At 44.4% G+C, this 15,801-nt stretch overlaps 1 protein-coding gene across 6 annotated transcripts in view; it reads left to right on the top strand.

Moving 5' to 3' along the window:
• The first annotated feature begins 7,101 nt into the window (after nucleotides 1-7,101).
• The window catches only part of Gtf3c2 (general transcription factor IIIC subunit 2), a 25,721-nt gene continuing 17,021 nt past the window's right edge, over nucleotides 7,102-15,801 (top strand). Inside the window, exons 1-6 of one of the 6 annotated variants that reach the window (XM_005371365.2) lie at nucleotides 7,102-7,371; nucleotides 10,790-10,852; nucleotides 12,626-12,892; nucleotides 13,037-13,358; nucleotides 13,611-13,739; nucleotides 14,067-14,343. In XM_005371365.2, coding sequence (XP_005371422.1) covers nucleotides 12,649-12,892; nucleotides 13,037-13,358; nucleotides 13,611-13,739; nucleotides 14,067-14,343 — 972 coding nt within the window. In that variant the 5' untranslated portion in view covers nucleotides 7,102-7,371; nucleotides 10,790-10,852; nucleotides 12,626-12,648. Of the gene's footprint in view, nucleotides 7,372-7,396; nucleotides 8,003-10,789; nucleotides 10,853-12,215; nucleotides 12,246-12,417; nucleotides 12,893-13,036; nucleotides 13,359-13,610; nucleotides 13,740-14,066; nucleotides 14,344-15,801 lie in introns of those variants that run through there. The other 5 variants (XM_026778100.1, XM_013355224.2, XM_026778102.1 and 2 more) reach the window with 5 other exon arrangements.

Genomic DNA, 15,801 nt, shown 5'->3' with positions numbered 1-15,801 from the left:
TCTCGAAAAACCAACACCAAAAATAAAAGCAAAAAAATTTTAAAAGGCCGGTTTTGATGGCTAACACTGGTAGGATTTGCTGAAGGAGGTAAAGGCAGGAGGATCACAAGTTCAAGGCCAGCCTGAGCTACTCATTTATCCAGCATTGGAGAGGCAGGGGAAGGCTAACGTCTGTGAATCCAAAGCCAGCCTGGTCTACAGAGTGAGTTCCAGGACAGCCAGGGCTACATAGAGAAAGCCTGTATCTAAACACATCTTTCTGACTCTTAAAGGTGAGGAAAGGGAGCCACAGAGAGGTTAGGTTACTCAGCCAAGACCACTCAGCTGAGGCACAAAGAACTCACTTAACACAGTTGCTCATGTGGTCATAAGCAGTCTGAATCCAAATCTATAAGTTTGTTTTGTTTTGTTCAGGGTTTTATGAAGCCTGGGGCTGTGGACAAGGACAACCTTGTGCCTGAAGTGACACACCTTAAATCCCATCAATCAAGTAGCAGAGACAGATTTCTGAATCTGGGCTACATAGTTAGACCCTAGCTACAAAATTATTTTAAAATAAAGTTATAAATCATTGTTTGCTTCCTGAAACAAAGCAATATGAAGTACCTTGACCCATTTAGGGGTTGCTACCATAAGGCAGATATGAAATTACTGGGCCTAAAGAAATGACTTAAGTGACACCACTTAACTTTCTGAGACATTGTTGGTTGGCTCTGATACCAGGAATGTGGCTCATAACTATCTACGTCCAGTTACAGGGAATCTGATGCCCTTAGAACTCCACAGGCACCTGCACATGTGGGCAAATAAACTCACATAGGCATAAGCACATACACATAAAAATAATTTTAAAAAAGATTGTGGTTGTTTTTTTTCTTTTTGGTTTTTCTGGGGGGGGGGTTCACCATCCAGCTCCCAAATAAATCCACACGGAATCTTATTATTACTTATAAATGCCCAGCCTTAGCTTGGCTTGTTTCTAGTCAGTTTTTCTTAAATTATTCTATCTACCTTTTGTCCCTGGCCTTTTATCTTTCTCTATTTAATTTTCCTCCTTATTCTGTGTCTGGCTACGTAGCTGGGTGGCTGGCCCTAGCATCCTTGTTATGCCCACATTATGAGCCCCTAAGAGACCACCAGGAGTCCAAGTTTGTCTGCAAAAGCAAAGAGCCTTTACTGCAAGCTCGAGCTTGAATTCTCCGGCTGTCCCTTCTGATGCAGCGACTGGATCAGAGAGCCCTGAGCTGAGCCATGGCAGGGTTTTAAGGAGTAAAGACTGGGGGGACGGGAATTCTGGATTCAAATGGGGGTTGAACTTCTGATTGGGCAAGAGTGAGGTAACAGAAATTTTGCCAAACAGGGATTGGTACTGGTTTTGTTGCAAGGAAATTGGCAATCTATATATAGATTATGTAAATTATCTTTAATGTTCTAGAGCATTTAGTATTTGTTTGTCTCAATTCTGATTGGTCTCCCACAGGGTACAGTTTGTGGCTTTTCCTGGTTATTGTAAGGGTGAGGTCTAGTTCTAGTATAGTTAGTTTGCAGCCTATCATGGCTGCACTAATGTTGTTAGATCTCTTCATTCTTCTCCTAGTTTTCTTGCTCCTTTATCCTCCTCATTCCAGATTTCTCTTCCTGTTTTATTCTGATTGCCAGCTCTGCCAATCCTTTCTCCTGCCTTGCTATTGGCCATTCAGCTCTTTATTAGACCAATCAGGTGTTTTAGTCAGGTAAAATAACACAGCTTCACAAATACAATATAAAAGAATGTAATGCAGCCAGGCAATGGTGGCGCACGCCTTTAATCCCAGCACTCGGGAGGCAGAGGCAGGCGGATCTCTATGAGTTCGAGACCAGCCTGGTCTACAGAGCTAGTTCCAGGACAGGCTCCAAAGCCACAGAGAAACCCTGTCTCGTAAAAAAAAAAAAAAAAAAAAAAAAGAATGTAATGCATCTTTGCATCATTAAAATAAATGTTCCACAGCATAAGCAATTGTAACACATCTGAAAATATTTCATAACAAAAGGTGTTGGCTTAAATCACGCCTTCCAAGTGCTGGGAATTGTGGGCTGAGTCACAATGCCTGGTTCTGCTTTCATGGCCCTCGGGTTAAAGGACAGTGTAGGAAGGCATAGGAGCTATCTTCACTGTGAGCTCAAGGCAACACAAATGAGCCCCTTGAACGATGTGACTGACTCTACCTAGCACAGTTGTCTTCAATGGGGACACATGATGTAGTCCTCGGAAAATCCTTTCTCAGTAAAAGAACCAGGAGGCAGATCAGCAGAGGAAATAGCTTCCTGTGAAAAAACAGTTCTTGTTGGGTGGTGGTGGCGGCGGCAGCAACGCCTTTAATCCCAGCACTTGGGAGACAGAGGCAGGCGGATCTCTGTGAGTTCGAGACCAGCCTGGTCTACAAGAGCTAGTTCCAGTACAGGAACCAAAGCTACAGAGAAACCCTGTCTTTAAAAAAAAAAAAAAAACACGAACAAAGAAAGAAAAAACAGGACTAGCCCGTTGCAGAGTAAAGTTCGGTGATGTTCACAGATAAAGCTATAAAGGTAGACTGAGGCGAGACTTGGCGAGAGCCAAGAGATCCTGAGCCTTGGAATAGAAATCATCTGTAAAGGTGTTTTTTGTTTGTTTGTTTGTTTTTTAGGACAGCGGTCTTGCTGGAATTCACTATGTAGACTAGGCTGGCCTCAAACTCACAGAAATCCACCTTCTTCTGTCTCCCAGAGCACTGGGACTAACAGGGTGTGCCGCCACCACCACCCAGGTTTTTGATTTCTACATAGGACAAAGGGAGAGTAAGCTGTGTGAGAACACTTATCATTAGATGCAACAATTATCAACACTTGCCATTTTTTATTTCCTTCGACACAAGGTTTCACAACAGTGAACTGTATAGCTGGTGCTGGCCTTGAACTCAAGCTCCTCCCACTGCCATTTCCTGAGGCTGAAATATGCCAAACTTTAGTTTTTATTATATTGAACTGTGGAGGGATACACAGAGATGGCAGTCAAATGACAACTTCGTCTCCCCAGACCTTATTTTTTTTCCCTTGCTGTTATTGTAAAGAAAATTTCAGACATTGATCATTTTCGTTATTGCAGACTTCAGCGTGTCTCCTAAAAATACACTTCATGCTACGCAATAGTGGTGCAAGCCTTTAATCCCAGCACTCAGGAGGCAGAGACGGGCCTATGAGTTCAAGGCCAGCCTGGTCTACAGAGCAAGTTCCAGGACAGGCTCCAAAGCTATACAGAGAAACCCTGTCTCAAAAAACCAAAAATAAATAAATAAATGTAAATAAATAAATACAGTTCACACATACTAAATAATGCTTCCTTAGGATTATCTAATCCAAAATCAAATGTTCAGGTTGACTCAAAATTAGCTTTTTAAAATATTTTTAGTTTAAAAATATTTTAATATTTATTATATATACTGTGTTATGCCTGCAGGCCAGAAGGGGGCACCAGATCTCATTACAGATGGTTGTGAGCTATGTGGTTGCTGGGAATTGAACTCAGGACCTCCAGAAGAACAGTCAGTGCTCTTAACCGCTGAGCTATCTCTCCAGACCTCAAAATTGGCTTTTTAAAACAGTAGGTTACTCTGAATCAGAGCCCGAACAAATCCGTATACCTTATTATTATATTTCAAAAAGCAAGGCTGGGATGTGGCTCAGTAGGAGAGCATCTCACCTGTCTAGTCCGTAGATCTTAGGGTTCCGGCTTTTGCACTCAACAGAAACATTTCTTTCCGAGTGACCTCTTTTCTTTTAAAGTGGTGTCACTTACGTTGTTTCTCTTAAGCCTTGTGATTTTCTAGTCACCTTTTTGGCAGTGATACCTAAACGGATAGAAGTATTTCATATTGCTTTGTATCTGCAAGCAAACAATGATTTGTGACTTTATTTTTAGTGATAAATGTGGCCTGACACTTTAAGGTTCCCCTGAAACTTTTATTTAGTGGTTTTATCCAAATGCTAATGAATAGTAATTTCACCAGAATATAAAAGTGTTTTTTTTTTCTAACTCTCACACATTCCGTATTTAGCAATGACAATCATTTTAAAGAGTGTGGAGACGTGTGCCTGTATTCCAGCCCAGGGAAGGCTGAGGTAGCAGAATCACGAATTTGTGGACAGCACCGGCTGTTATTTAGCAAGAGAGCCTACTCAAAAAGGAAGTGGGTGGGGAGTAAGACCCTCACATCAGTTTGTTTTTCTAAACTCTAAATCATACTGGAAAGGCAAGATAAACACTTAATTGGTCCCTGTGTTTTCTGTTTTTTTTTTTTTCCCCCAGACAGGATTTTTTTTTTTTTTTTTTTGGTTTTTCGAGACAGGGTTTCTCTGTGGCTTTGGAGCCTGTCCTGGAACTAGCTCTGTAGACCAGGCTGGTCTCGAACTCACAGAGATCCGCCTGCCTCTGCCTCCCGAGTGCTGGGATTAAAGGTGTGCGCCACCATCGCCCGGCCCCAGACAGGATCTTGTCATGTAACCCAGGCTACCCTTAAACCTATCTTGGCCATCTCAGGGGTAAGCTTACAGGCTTTTGACTACGAGTGGAGTCTTTACTTTTAGGTCAGTATAAGCTGGTGGGCTTTTTGAATGTACCACTCAGTCATCAAATTTAAGCAAATCAACAAGGTCAACCTCATGCTCAGAAAGGTAACTATTAAGAAATTGGAGACGTAGCTGGGCGGTGGTGGCGCACACCTTTACTTTAGTCCCAGCACTTGGGAGGTAGAGTCAGGCAGATCTGTTAGTTATCAAGGCCAGCTTGGTCTACTGAGTAAGTTCCAAGACACCAAAGGCTACAAAGGCTACCTTTGTCCCAAAACCAAAATGAAACAAAACAAAAAAGCACCAGACCCAAACAAAACCAACCAAACAAACAAACAAAAAAGACATTAGACCAAGACACAGAACACTCAACAAAATACTTTTCGCCAGGCGGTGGTGGCGCACGCCTTTAATCCCAGCACTCAGGAGGCAGAGGCAGGTGGATCTCTGTGAGTTCGAGGTCAGCCTGGTCTACAAGAGCTAGTTCCAGGACAGGCTCCAAAACCACAGAGAAACCCTGTCTCGAAAAAATGCCCCCCCCCAAAAAAAATACTTTTCAATGAAAACTACAAATGTGCCTACCTATAACATTGAGCCAGCAACTCAGCTTTGAGGCATTCATCCTAGCCACAGAGTAGCATATCTGAAGTAACTTAGACATGAATTATAGCAACAATGCAACACCATCAAAAGACCAGAGACCACACAAATACTCAGCAGTATCAGTAAATAACAAAATAGTTAACTACACAGTTACCCAATCAGTAACTAACTACATATAGTTACATGCCAAGCAGGCACATAGAATAAGGAAGATTTTCATACAGATATGGAATATACGAGTATACGCAGTTAAAAGTAGCCAGATAGGGGCTGGAGAGCTATCTCAGTGGTTAAGGGTGTTTGATGTTCTTCAAGGGGACCAGAATTTGATTTCTAGCACCCATATTAGATGGCTCATGGCTACCTGTTAATTGCAGCACCAGAGACCCAATATACCCTCTGGCCTCCAAAGGCATCGACATGAATGTGTGCATAGGCTATTCCACATAAATAAGAAAGCATTGGTCTGTGTTGTTGAGACAAACTGGGTATGGAGGTTTGTGCTTATACAGAGAGCACTTAGGAGGCTGAGGCAGGTCCGTGGTTAGCTCCGGGGCACTTAGGGTAAAGGTATGAGATTGAGAAAGAATGGAATCTGAGCATAAACACAATCTACAATGAGAAAGGGGTTAACTGCCCCTGGGTTAGTGAAGTTTGAAAAGTCTTGATGCCCTTGGTGTCTTGAACTCTGAGCTACAAAGCATCTTTTTTTTTTTTTTTTCCAAAAGTAAAGCCATTAATTTTGTGACAAAATGAAAGGGAACTTAATCAGAGGCAGGAAGATTTTTGTTTTGTTGTTTGGGTTTTTCTTTCGAGACAGGGTTTCTTTGCACATCCCTGGCTGTAGACCAAGCTGCCCTTGGTCTCCCTCCCAGTTCAGGGACTATAGCCACGCACCACCACCCAGCCAGAGGTAGGAGTTTAAGAGATTGTGTTCGTTACAGAAGTAAATCTGTAACTCTCTACACAATGTTGAGGAGCCAGTACCTAAAAGAGGGGAGAGAAGACATCTATTCAAAATGCTCCCTCTGGGCATAAGGGGACAGGAGAGAACTGGGTGTCCCCTTTCTTTCCTCCCATAGGTTTTGGCTAACTCCATACTTTGGTTTTAAGTGTCAGGGTTAACCAAGTAGGGCCTTAAGTCCTGGACTCAAGGGATCTTCCTCCTTCAGCTTTGAGTACCTAAGGACTACAAGGGAGAGCAAGCATACCCCAGTTTCCCCTTATTTATTTTTCATTTTTTTCTGAGACAAGACAAACTTCTTGGTCCAGGATGACCTTGAACTGCTGATCTTTGGCCTTCACCTCCCCAGTGATGCGATTATAGCTGTGCGCCATTATACCGACTTCTACACTTCTCCTAAATGTTTAATCAAGGGAATTAATGGACAAGAGTATTTGGAAAAGGAAAGACTGGCTTATTCCACCTCTTCCTGTTCGTTTTTTCTCACCCTCCTCCTCCTTACAGGTATGGGCAGACCTGGAAAATTTATCTGGTTTTAAATGGTTCAGGAAAACTTGTTGCACTTGTTTCCTCCATCATAGGCTACCTCCGGAGACGGGAGGCCTGGCAGTCGGGCTGACGAGCTCTTTAGGAGCGCCGCGTACCCACCCCGACTAGGCTCCCCCCCCCCCGCTTCCTTTTCTTGGCCTCTTTCCAAGCCCTCCTATTTTCTTCCTGTCTCTGTTCATTCACTTAGCAGCAGAAAATCAGTAGCTCCTCTTCTAGTCCGTTGAAGCTCGGGGTTGCCGTTAAGCAGCAGTGTGGTCTGGCTCTGTTCGCCACAGCCTGAGTAATGGCAGCTAGGAACGCTGGGCGACAGCTAAAGCGCGACAACCTCACCTTCAAAGCTTTTCATCAAGGCCGCTGGGGAAGCCACGGTGCCGCGCAGGCGCCGACCTCCCCTTCCGGTTGCTGAAATTCCCAGAAGGCCCTGCAGTGTCCCAGGGCCGCGGAAGCCAGGCTCCAGCTCGCCGGCATCGGAGGGCTCAGCGCTGCGCCGCGCTGCATTATGGAACACAGAGTTTAGTAGAAAACTCGGGAGGGAACGCATTCCCGACCGAGCTTGCGTTTACCTTGTGCCGGGGGCGGGGCAAGGAAGAGCCGCTCCAGGTTTCGTCATAAAACCGCGACCCGACAGGCGGCGCCATCTTCGAACTTGGACTTCCGGAAGGACTTTGGCGCGGGTGAGTGTACCGCAACGGGGTGTGCGGGGGACCTAGAAATACTCCTCCCCTTCTTTCGCCGTAGCGCTAAGGCACTGGGAACCGGTTCCCGATTCCGCTCTGATCCCCGCGCAACGCAGCGCGCCTCCTAGCCTCCGCGCGTCCTCCGAAAACCGTCGCGCTCTCACCTCAGTCCCCACTGTGGCCACTGAGCATCCCCCCCATCCCTGCCAGCCTCTCTTCCCCCATGCGGTGTGTGCAGCGCAGTAAGCTGGCTCCAGGCTTCCGCGCTGCTTACGTTGCTCCCCGTGGACTCGGTGAACCCGCTGTTGTCCTCAGGCCGAGGGAAATCAGGCTCGCCCGCTGCACAGGCGGGTGGAGAAAGCTGCCCCCACGGCCAGGATTGGGGAATGGCAGGTGGTGGCGTCTAGACTGATTGCAGTCAGTCCCCCTCGTTGTGCTCAGTCCCCTCTTATTGTGTCCCAGCCTTTTTCCTCCCAGTGGCTCTAACCCCGGGGGTTGTGCCCCGCGCGCTGCAACCCCATTGGCGCAGCCACGGGCCAGTTATGTTTCCTTGTCTGGGCTTTTTATCCCGCGGCAAGTTGGCCGTCGGCTGGGCAAGACAGAGATGGCAACCTCACCCCCTCAGGAGGTAATTCACTTTGCTGGAGAGGTTTTGGATATAATCAGTTAAGTTTGCCCTTGGGGACATATTGTTATATAAATTTAACCAATCTTTTGCTAGCGTTGCCTTTTACCGGTTTCACTTGTAGTGCCGTTTTCTTACGAGTTTTAAATTGTTCTTTTCAAGTTTACACTCCTTAGTCTCTAGCAGTATAAACTGAGTAACGTGAGTTGCAGATTTCTGTGCAAGTTAAAATAAAAATGCAGCAAAATGAAAGTGTTCATTTGTGTATCCGTAAAATTAATTATCTGATATGTCACTAGTTGTATGATAGAAATACTTTGGGGGAACAGTGTATGTGAAGTGATTCCATGTTTATGACGTAGTGTTATCTAATTGTTTTTCTTTTACCCAAGTAGTCAGGTTAGCAGCCTGAAGCAGCAAGGAAAGCAGACAATTTGGGAATGTAAAAACTCTGAACTAGAATTTACTGAACAGTTCTTCTTTTACTGCCTGTCCAAAATTTGTGTTGTAAACACCTTAATAGAAATTACACCACTCAGCGAGCATTGGTGGCATTTTTGCCTTTAATCCCAGCACTCTGGAAGCAAAGGCAGGATCTCTGTGAGTTCAAGGCCAGCCTGGTCAATTAGAGCTAGTTTCAGGATAGTCAGGGCTACACAGAGAAACCCTATCTCAAAACAAACAAATGAAAGAATAAATTAAACCACTCATTGCCACTTCCTTTCATAAGAAGTGAATCTTCTAAAGGATGTTTTTGTATGTTGAACCACCTGGTGAAAAAGTTATGAGCTAATTGTTGTATTTACCGTGCATCAGATTTGAATATTGAAGTAAAACATGCAAGCAACAAGTGCTCTGTACAAACTTTCAAGGAAGATAGATTTTGTCTTATTCACTATAACCAGAATATTGTTTTTTGTTGTTGTTCATTTTGCAAGGCCTTTGTTTTAGACAGGTTTTTATTCCAGGTTGGCCTTGAACACCAAATCCTTTAGCTTTAACTCCTTAGGGCTGAGATTACAAGTATTCACCATCATGGCCAACTGAAACTTTAAAGTTTGAAATTAGAATCTGTTTCATAAATATAGATACCATAGTTACTTAATTTCAATTTATCCTGTCACTGTTGTAAATACTGGCAGTCTTTCTACATCACAGCTTCTCTATCAGAAAATCTTCCTCCCTCCCTTCCTCCCTCTCCCCCTTTCTGTTCTGGGGATTGAATCTAGGGCTTTGGGGGTGCTAGGCAAATGCTTTATCCCTGAACTGCTTGTCTAGCCCATAGGAAAGAATTTTATGCTATTGCCTTTACATGAATGACTTCCAGCTTAGTAAAGACTTTTTCTCAAGCCTTTTTTATTTATTTATTTATTTTGTTTTTTTTCTAGACAGGGTTTCTCTGTGGCTTTGGAACCTGTCCTGGAACTCGCTCTGTAGACCAGGCTGGTCTCAAACTCACAGAGATCCGCCTGCCTTTGCCTCCCGAGTGCTGGGATTAAAGGCGTGCGCCACCACAGCCCGGCGCCTTTTTTATTTTCTGACTTCAAGTTTTTTTTTTTTTTTTTTGAACTCTGAAGTGGGCCTGATGCCGTTTCCTCTATAAGAGATGAGATGTACATAGATGTACTTTTTGAAATTGAGCGCTGTCACTCAAATATTTTTGGTCTTGGTATTTTTGTTTTGTTTTAAACAGGGTTTTTCTGTGTCATAGCCCTAGCTGTCCTGGCACTAGCTCTTGTAGACCATGCTGGCCTCGAAATCTGCCTGTCTCTGCCTCCCAAGTGCTGGGATTAAAGGTGCGCGCCACCACCATCTGACTCAGGTCTTAATAATTCTTTATTGATCATGTTTTTCTTTTGCACAGTAAGCCATTTGTTTATTTTACATGTGTGGGTGCTTTGCCTGCCTGTATGTTTGTGCACCACTGGAGTTTTGGTTGATTGTGAGCCACCACATGGGTCCTGGCAACCAAATCCAGGTCCTCCTCAAGAGCAGCAAGTGCTCTTACTGCTGAACCATCTCTCCAGCCTCCGACTCCTTGCCCACGCCTTCTTGATCTATAGATTGATGCCTTCCTTATTTCAGTATTTGGAGTGTGGAGAGTTTGAGAGGGCACAGGGTCTTACTGTATCCCTGATGGTCTGGAAGCCTCTATCCTCTTGCCTCTGCTACCTTCTACTGATGGGATTACAGGTGCCAACCACCAGTCCTCCCTCTCTTCTATTAATTTTTTTTTGTTTAATATAGGGTCTTAACTATATTAATGTAAACCAAGATGGCCTTGGAGTATAAGTATTATATGCCCTTACATTGCCTTCTTTCTTAAAACCTAAATTATTTAAACCAGGGATGGTGAAGCACACCTTTAATTCCAATAGAGGCAGGCAAATTTTGTCAGTTCAAAGCCAGGCTGTGGCAACATAGTGAAACCTTGTTTCAAAAACAGCAGCAAAGCCATAAATTACTAGTTGTTAACCCCTCACCTCTCCTCCATTTATGTCTTTTTTTTTGGTTTTTTGAGACAGGGTTTCTCTGTGGCTTTGGAGCCTGTCCTGGAACTAGCTCTGTAGACCAGGCTGGTCTCAAACTCACAGAGATCCGCCTGCCTCTGCCTCCCGAGTGCTGGGATTAAAGGCGTGCGCCACCATCGCCCGGCAGCAGTATAGTTTTAATTTGCTGTTTCTCTTCCTGTGGATATAATTTCCAAGAACTTATTTTTTACTTAATTCCTTTCCCTATGGCTGACCATTTACTCAAACCATGTTGCCATTGTTTTCTCTTGTCTCCTAGATCCTGTAGTTTTTGTGTTTGCTGAAAATTTTCTTCTATTTTCTGGAATAGTTCTTTTGAAAGGTACTTTTTAACTTTTTTTTCTTCCTGTCCTATCTGTGTATAGATCATACATTGGATTCTTTTTTTACTATTACTAGTTTTGAATGAGATACAGGTCTTCAAAGAGCAGCGCTGCCACACGTAGTATCTTTAGCTTATGGGGTTGCATTGTGTCCTCACACATGGGTTAGAGATTTACTGCTGCCATTGCTGGAGCTTCTCCTAAGGAGGGGTGGGGGCCTGAGCGTGTATTTTTCTTTTAGGATTTATGTGAGCACACTTTTCCATTGAAGCTGATGAATTTTTTATCTTTTGTCTTAACCTATGGAGGGTTCCCTCCTGGGATTTGAACTATTTTTGCCTCTTGTCAAAGGCAAACAGGTTGCCCTGACTAAAATCTAGATCTTTACAAAGTTACATTTGGCCAATTTTTTTGTTTGTGGTCAAGGTTTTACTTCTGCCAATCTCCTTGGTCTGTGGTTATCTATCTGATTTTTCTGGGTTCATAAAGATTTGGGACACTTTAGCCCATTTTTTGATGTGAGGAAGTTCTTTTAATGTGATAGGATGATTTTTAATTATATTCTGGCCAGTAGGCACCTCCTCTCCCCAATTCAAATGTACATTGATGGCTAGGTTCCAGAAAACTAACTCTCTCTCGTCATGATCTCATGTAGCCCAAGCTAGCCGTGAACTTCTGCCTCCAATCCCCCAAGTGCTAGGATTTCATAAATGTGCTATCCCACTTAGTTCAGTACTACTCTTATTCTTAAGGAAATCTGTCCCTTTACTAAATATTCACAGAAATGGATGTTGCCTCTGGGTACCCTACATTAGCTTGGTGTCAGTTTTATAGTATCTGGCAACTCTGTATATTTAATCATTAAGAGACTTGCTGTATTGTATCCCAAGCTGGTCCCAGATTCCTTTTGCTTCAGTTTCCATAGTAGCCAGGACTTTGCTCTGCACCGTCACACCTGCTTGGGAGCTGTTATTTAGTCTATTTTTTAGAAAGTTACAATTCTTCCCTAGAGGTGCATAATTTTTATCTCCTTTTCCCTTGTGGTGGGGAATCTGAATATGATTTATTTTATTATTTTTAGTAAGAACTAAGTTAATTGAATATTCACTTCCATATCCTTATGAAGATATATGAGGCTTAAGTAATGTTCATAAAGTATAATGTTTGGTATATAGTAAGCAGTTAATAAATGTTAGCTTATTATTGTTTACTTACTTATTATCTGCTACATGAGAATGTAAATCTCAAGAAGGTAGCATCTTGCCTGTCTTCTATTGTTGTTTTTTTTTTTTTTCTTTTTTTCTTTTCCGAAACAGGGGTTTGTGTAGCCCAGGCTAATCTCAAAATCAAAGCACCTCTCCTGCCTCGGCTTCCAGGGAGCAGGGGTTACAGGTGTGCACTACTATGTTCAGCTCCTCGTTTCTCTTGTCATTTACTAGTTCCTAAAACAATGCTTAACATAATAGTTGTGTGTTGGGGGTGCATTTATTTGTTTGTTGAGGGGGCACACGTGAGAATGTGGAAGTCAGAATACAACTTGGACAAGTTGGTTTTCTCCTTACAGCATGCCATGTGGATCGGGGGATTGAACTCAAGTCATGAGACTTGGCGGCAAGCACCTTAACCTACTAAGTCATCTTACCTCCCCAGTAGTTGTTTGAATGAGTGAATGATTGATCCGGATGCTTGCTTCTGAAGGAAGGGAAAGGGAAAAATCTGAGCCTCTATAAATAGCTTCAGTGTTCCACTCATTGTTGTATCTCTGTATGCAGGGCAGCCATTTTGGGGGGTGCTGATGGATACCTGCGGGGTCGGCTATGTTGCCCTGGGGGAGGCCGACCCCGTGGGGAACATGATTGTGGTAGACTCTCCTGGACAAGAAGAACTAAACCAGCTGGATGTCAAGGCCGCCTCAGAAACATCCAGTGTGGAGACTTCCATCGAGATGTCACTGCCTACTCCCTTGCCCGGGTTTGAGGATTCTTCTGACAAGAGGCTTCCTCCAGAGCAGGAAAGCCTCACCAGGTTGGAACAGCAAGGTATGTGCCTGGCCCTTGCTCTTCTTGTCTTTCTATGCTTAGCATGCTGAGCTCATGGGTTCTTACAAACTTGGGTACCATATACTGTACTTCAAAGAACCTTGAGCTCTGATCCCATCTCATAGACCATGTTCTTCTCTACAGATCTTCCTTCAGAGATGTCAAAGGTCTCAAACCCTAGGGCCTCAAAGCCTTCCGGGAGGAGAGGTGGTAGGACACCAAGAGGCCCTAAAAGGTCTCAGCAGCGTAAACCTCCATCCACCCCTCTGGTTCCTGGTCTCTTAGATCAGTCCAACCCTCTGTCTACCCCCATGCCTAAGAAACGAAGTCAAAAGTCCAAGGGAGACCTGCTACTTCTGAAGTTGTCCAAAGGCCTAGATCAGCCAGAGTCTCCACATCCAAAGAGGCCCCCTGAGGATTTTGAGACCCCTTCTGGGGAACGACCCCGCCGAAGGGCTGCCCAAGTGTAAGGATTCTGGGGCACAGCCTGGTGGAGGGTTGGTGGTGGAAGGGGAGGGTGGGCAGATGTTGGAGAGATGGGAAGACTGGTGAGGTGTCAGGTAAGTAGGGGTGGTGTCTGGGTTCTGGGTGGGGCAGCCCTTTAGCTCTTACAGCCACTTTTGTGGTATGTGTTGCTAACTTTTGTATCTAAGTAATTTCTTTCTGTACCTCATACTCCATCACATTTTTTGTTTGTTTTGTTTTTGTTTTGAGACAGGGTGTCGCTGCCTAACCCAGGTTGGCCTCGAACTTGCGATCCTCCCACCTCAGCCTCCCGAGTGCTGGGATTGCAGGCGTGCGCCACCACACCTGGCTCTCCATCACATTTTTCACAGACTTCCCCCAGGTCTTCATTGCTTTTACCACTCAATATATTTCAGTGTTTATGTGCCTTTCCTTCTTTCCCTTGCCCTTCATGTTCTATGTGGTAGAGTAAAGAATGTATTGGCCTAGAATTAGAAAACCTAAACTCATATTCCTTGGTATCTGGCTTGCCTATGTATGCCAAATCACTTAATTTCCTGGATTTCTGTTTCTGCTTCTGTTGGAGGGAAGGGGAAACTGGCAGCTGCTTCCCAGCATTTCTGAGATCAGTAAAATAATAATAAAGTCTGGAAATGTGGGCTCTGTTCAGTGCTTGTGAGCATGGCTCTGACTCCACCCTGTCCCACAGGGCACTTCTGTACCTTCAGGAACTGGCTGAAGAGCTCTCAACAGCCCTGCCTGCTCCACTGTCAGGTCCTAAGAGTCCCAAGGTGAGCAGCCCCACCAAGCCGAAGAAGACCCGGCAAGCAACCTCTCAGGGTGATGAAGATGGCAGCGCTCGGGATGAAGACTTTGTTCTTCAGGTCGAGGGTGAAGATGAGGAAGAAAGTGAGGCCCCAAGTGAGAACTCATCTGATCCTGAGCCTGTTGCACCCCGAAGCACCCCACGAGGACCCACTGCAGGGGTAACTTGAGTTGATGCAAAAGTATGGGGAAATGAGAATTTTAGGAAGCATCGAGTACCCAAGAGAATGCCTTTGCTCTTTTATAGCCAAAACTAGTACCAAAAGAGGGAAAGACTTCAAAAATGTGATGTATTGGGGAGGTTATAGGGGAAGAACACAGTGAATAAGATGGTTCACGCCAGAGTGTTTCCTGCTAGAAAAGGATCCTGCTTCTCTACTGAATGCTACAGAATGACTTAGAGATGGGGGAGGGGAACTGATTGCACAAATTTCACAAAGGGACGACACTTGAGCTGGGCCTTGAAGGGCAAGTACAGGTTTCCAGGAGTGGTGGTGCTTCCCCAGAAGGTGATTGCAGCAGATGAGCAGGGTCTGGGTGAATGATGTTGTAGGGAGGATGGAAGGGCTTGCACTAGTATGCGCCAACACATGCTGGTTTTGACTGAGATAGAAATACATAGCATAAACTTACACATATCTATACTGTTGTGTAGCTCTCATTACCCGCTATGTCTGGAACTTTTTATTCTTTGTGGTACTGGGGATTGAACCCAAGCACTCACGTATGTTAGGCAAATTCTCTTTTCTTTAGTTTTTTTTGGCTTTCAAGATAGGATTTCTCAGGAGCTATGGAGCCAGTCCTCAGTCTCACTCTGTAGACCAGGCTGGCCTTGAACTCACAGATTTGCCTGCCTCTGTCTCCAAGTGCTGGGATTAAAGGTGTGCGCCACTACAGCCCCACTTTTCTATTTTAAATTTTGAGACACAGTTTCACTGAGTTTCCTAGGGTGGCCCTTAATTCACTGTGCAGCCTAGGCAGGTCTTGCATTTGCAATCCTTCTGCCTGAGCCTCTTGAGCAGTTAGAATTCTCAGCCTGTGCCACCAGAGCTGACAATTTCCAAAACTGTTTTTAACATTTCCAGCTAAAGCTGCAGACTCTTTTTAAGTTGAAAAAGAGCATGGGTAAGAAATAGGACAAACTGCACTTGACATTCAGAAGCTTTCATTTATCCAGATGAAAGTTTGCAGAATCCTAAACAACCAATGAAACAAGCAGAGGTGAGACCCCTTTAGGGAGATAAGAGAATTCACAGGGCTTGGAGAGAGAGAGAAAAGGGAGAAACTGGTGCATTCCAGCTATGGAACATCATGTGAAGTAAATGTTGGGGACATGATGAACTGCCTTTCTGATAGGTGGAATTTGGGAAGTGCCTGTGGGCCATGAGTCCATAGTATAATTGTATGGTCTCCCAGTGCTTTCCTTGCCTTGAGAGCACATTTAAGGGAGCACTGAGACCCTCAGTAATTAAGAAACTGATCCTTTGATATAAAAAATTTTTATTTTTTAAAAATCAAAATGCATAGCCGGGCGGTGGTGGCGCACGCCTTTAATCCCAGCACTTGGGAGGCAGAGGCAGGCGGATCTCTGTGAGTTCGAGACCAGCCTGGTCTACAAG

This window comes from Microtus ochrogaster, unplaced genomic scaffold, assembly GCF_000317375.1.
Source record: "Microtus ochrogaster isolate Prairie Vole_2 unplaced genomic scaffold, MicOch1.0 UNK106, whole genome shotgun sequence".
Taxonomy (NCBI): domain Eukaryota; kingdom Metazoa; phylum Chordata; class Mammalia; order Rodentia; family Cricetidae; genus Microtus; species Microtus ochrogaster.
This window is presented reverse-complemented; position numbering and strand designations above follow the sequence as displayed.